The 4,076-nt window shown below is 37.8% G+C and overlaps 2 protein-coding genes across 3 annotated transcripts in view; one reads left to right on the forward strand and one right to left on the reverse strand.

Moving 5' to 3' along the window:
- The window catches only part of LOC118406608 (prostaglandin reductase 1-like), a 290,606-nt gene that overhangs the window by 264,497 nt on the left and 22,033 nt on the right, over positions 1–4,076 (reverse strand). The window lies entirely within an intron of this gene.
- On the forward strand, positions 836–4,033 carry LOC118406618 (polyunsaturated fatty acid (12S)/(13S)-lipoxygenase, epidermal-type-like). Its single transcript, XM_035806787.1, has 3 exons — positions 836–1,204; positions 1,690–1,853; positions 2,297–4,033. The coding sequence occupies exons 1-3, from the start codon at positions 1,166–1,168 to the stop codon at positions 2,412–2,414; spliced, it is 321 nt and encodes a 106-aa protein (XP_035662680.1). The 5' UTR covers positions 836–1,165; the 3' UTR covers positions 2,415–4,033.

A 4,076-nucleotide genomic window follows, 5' to 3' on the forward strand; every position in this document is an offset into this window, starting at 1 on the left:
CAAATTTCCTCCCATGAGTTTGTTTGTTTATATGTCTTATAACTTCTCATACGTTTTACCGAGATTGGCTCATTGTTGATTAAGTTATCCTAGAAAGTCTATGCATGGTCCCCTGGGGTCAAAATTGACCCCAGTATTATTTTAAACAATCTTTTGAGACCCACTCCTAAAGAACTTGTCGTATAATCATGAAATTTTCAGAGAATGATGTACATGTGAAACAAAATTATGGTAACAATTTATGTGTCATTATCATGTTATTTGACGACGTCATGACGTCATCTTGTTAATATCATGAAGTCATCTTGTTAATATTGGCTGCCATCTTTGATTTTAACTGATGACGTCATCAAATTAGCATAAACTATGCATATTGAATCATGAAATTTACATTGAATTTGATAAGATGTCATGAACAAGTGTGGTTTGCCAAGAAAACCTTAAAACTTGAATGTTTAAGCCAACATTAGAAAATTTCGTAATAAATATTCCTGTCAGAATTCCGTTGCCATGGCAACAAGAAATATGATGAACTTTCTTTTTTCAATCAGAATGTTTGCTATCAACATTTTTTGTAAAGTTACCAAGTTTAGTGGCCCTAGCGTAAGCCATTCAGGGGCTTTGCGATATTAAAGTTGGTGGGGGCATATAAAAAGCCCTACCCGGTCTGAATAGCATTAGTGCAAAATGTGGTCCTCATGATCTTTTGCATAAATTATCATAATGAGCTTGAATTTTTCTCACCTAATCATGTCAAACTGTCCCACATAGATCAATGAAACTATACATGTATACAAATCACAAAAAGATTCACCAAAAAAATGTATTTGTACAAAAACGTCATGGGATCAGTTTTGACCCCATATGGTAATCTACGTCGCAAAAAAAGGTACGGTGGTTTGAGGGTTAAGAGAGATATCGGCTGGTTCATATTGCACTGTAATAACAAAGCTATAAAAGCAGTACTTGTCTTCGTACATTACCCTTGTATACTCTCAACATGACCTGATTTGTCATTTTCCCTTTCCAGGGAGTTCCTGGGAACGGGAAGTTCTCGACCCTTGATGAGCTGATCCAGACCCTGACCTGTATCGTCTTCATCAGCAGCGTTCAGCACGCAGCCGTCAACTTCGGACAACTTGACCAGTTCGGCTTCGTACCCAACATGCCACTCATGCTGTTCAAGGACCCACCTAAAACTAAGGTTTTATAGCATTTATTCCACACTATATTAGTCTTAGCCTCCGCTGTAGTCTTCGAACGGGGCTGTTTTTGGGGTGGGGGGGGGCGTTGGTTCGCGATTTTCAACGTTGGCTATGTTCTCTTTTGTCGGGAGTTTGCTGAAGAAGGGAGTTTGTTGTGGAAGGAAGTTTGTCGTGATAGCGAGTATTTGGCCGAACACACGGCAAACTCTCTAAGCCCCCCCCCCCAAAAAAAAACAGCCCCGTTCGAAGGCTGCAACGGAGGCTTAGTAGCCTTTTGTAGGTAAAATTTGCGTCTTTCGTCAATATTTGATGCAATATATGCAAACTGATGTTGTTAATTGCAACTCTGACCTCAGGGAGAATACAAGTTTATAGCATTTCAGTTTGTATGTGATGTATGTTTACTGTTTATTTACAGTTTTAACGGTATAGTAAAGTTGCTTTCTATTCAAAATTATATTTTCCTGATTAATCTAAATATCAGGATCCATTGACGGAGCAGGATGTGCTAGATGCGCTTCCGTCCAAGACACAGGCCGTTGTGACCAACGTTTTCGCGCAGACCCTGAGCGAACGTGCGACACAGCCTCTGGGAGACTTTGAGGTTGAGTACCTTCGGGGAGATGAAGTCGACCAAGTCATCTTAAAGCAAGTCATCTTTTCTTTATTACATTAACTAACATAGCTCTATTACCTCCATGAAACATGGAGGTATAGTTTTTGGTGTGTCTGTGTGTGTGTCGGTGTGTGCCTGTCTATGTGTCTGTCGACGTCTGTCTATGCGTATAGAAATTTGTGGTCAGCATAACTTAATAACCTCTGGATGGATTGTAATGATATTTGGTATGTGAGTAGGTGTTTGGAATACAAAGATTAAGGTCGATTTTGGGGCCTCTGGTGTGTTACCTTGGTACTGCAGCAGAAATTCGATTTTTGTATCTTAAGACCTGAACATGCTATGGTCTTGATTTTTTGGTGGCATATAGCTTGTGGTGTAAGGATGAGGGCATATCTTCTATCCTTGAACGCACGCAATTTTAATAGATTTGGTTTTGCCTTTTACAAAATTAAAGAGCATGTTATCTTTTCAGGTTTCAACAAGAGCTGGCCTGCATCTCAAGCATCATCAAGTATAAAAACAGGAAGCACCGTTTCCAGCCGTACGATTATCTAGACCCCCAAAACATCCCCAACGCCATCAGTATCTAGACGTCTTAGCAAAGCTGGATAATTTGCTGTATTCAAAACATACGTTTGGTATCTTCGTGTGGGGTAGACTTGAGCATTTGTTTAAAGGCAAAGGTATGGTGCGGCCATGTTCATTTGATTGTATAAAATACATCTTCTCAGAACTTAATAATATTTCGAGCGTGTATGCGGAAGTTGGCAAGAGAGTTGTCTTTATTTTAGAATCTAAAGGCTTAACAAACGACTTGACATACATGAGTATGGTATATATACTATTTTTTAAGTCTTAGCATAAAGTTCCTTTTCATATATTTTTGACATTTGAATCGACTGGTATTTTTCCACTGAGTACATGTATCCATTTTCAGTTTTTCAATCATAGCATGTGTTTGCCATCTTTGGCGGCTTCTTTGTAAGATTTACAGCAAGGTCAAAAATCCTCTTTTCGGATGCGAAATAAAATTAATGCGCGTGAGTGTGTCCTTTGCACAGTCTAATTACATGGTCTATATATGTGATAAACACTTGTAACTAGGTCACCTAGATTAACTTGATACGATGCTTTAGTGTAGAAACATCATAATATTTTTATTGATTTTCAATCGGTGATGTTTGTTGTCGGTCAATCTAAATGTAGAATTTGAGTTAACACTTTAAATGATAGAAAAATGACGTTGATATCATCAGGGAAACGTGGTGGGTAAAGAGTATAAGGAAAATTACAATGTATAGTCAAGTATACAATTCGAATTGTTTTCTTTCTTGGGACACATTCATAGATTAGCGTATTATTAATAGAATACTTCCAAAGATATACCAGCTTTACGGTCATGTTGTGTTGGTGTGGCATTGAAACTACAACGTGGTGATGGTCAAATGTTTAATAATTATTATATATGTACCCAGAAATTATACTTTCATCTTAAAAAAAATCATGAATAAAATACAATGTGTTCATGTTGGAAGAGTAGTTTCTTATCATAGTATAGAGTATAGATAAGAAAATAATTGGCGGCAAAAAGTTTTAATACGCCACTCACAATAGCAAGGAATAGCGTGGTCATTGATACCGATATTAATTTAGGAAAATGTCTTCAATGTTTTGTTTTTACTCAGTATGTTTTTCAGCCTATTTCATTATTTTTGCAGTCTGCGTGTGATGTCATCCATAAAATTTACTTGCTGCGGCCTGATAATACAACAACGTTAACGTACTCCAGACGTGTTGTTTGAGAAAAATGTAATCCGGTATCAAGGGAGTCAGTTTGTCGTCGGTATGGTGTTCGTGTATTTTTAAACGCTCCAACAACGTGCACGGAAATAGTAAAATCACCGTGTACCGTTGCAGTTCTAGTAAAGATTAATAGACGACGCTCATGATCGATGAGGACAAAGTTTGGATGCTGCTTGATAATTGCAATTCTAGTAAGAAATGCCAGAAGACGCTTATATGTCATCGGAATGAAGCGTCTTTGATAGAAGATGGAAAGTTGCTTGCAGGCCTCGTTTATGCCTGTGATGCACGTTCAAAGAGACAAACAAAAGAAAGGGCATTAAAAAAATAATAATATAAGAACTCGAAGCAAGGTTGTTTGCTACTTTCTAGAAGCGATGTCATGTTATATGGCTAGACTGATAACTGAAATATCGTTACCATCATGCAACTTTCTGCCTGCTGGTTTG

Source organism: Branchiostoma floridae, chromosome 19 (genome assembly GCF_000003815.2).
Source record: "Branchiostoma floridae strain S238N-H82 chromosome 19, Bfl_VNyyK, whole genome shotgun sequence".
NCBI lineage: Eukaryota > Metazoa > Chordata > Leptocardii > Amphioxiformes > Branchiostomatidae > Branchiostoma > Branchiostoma floridae.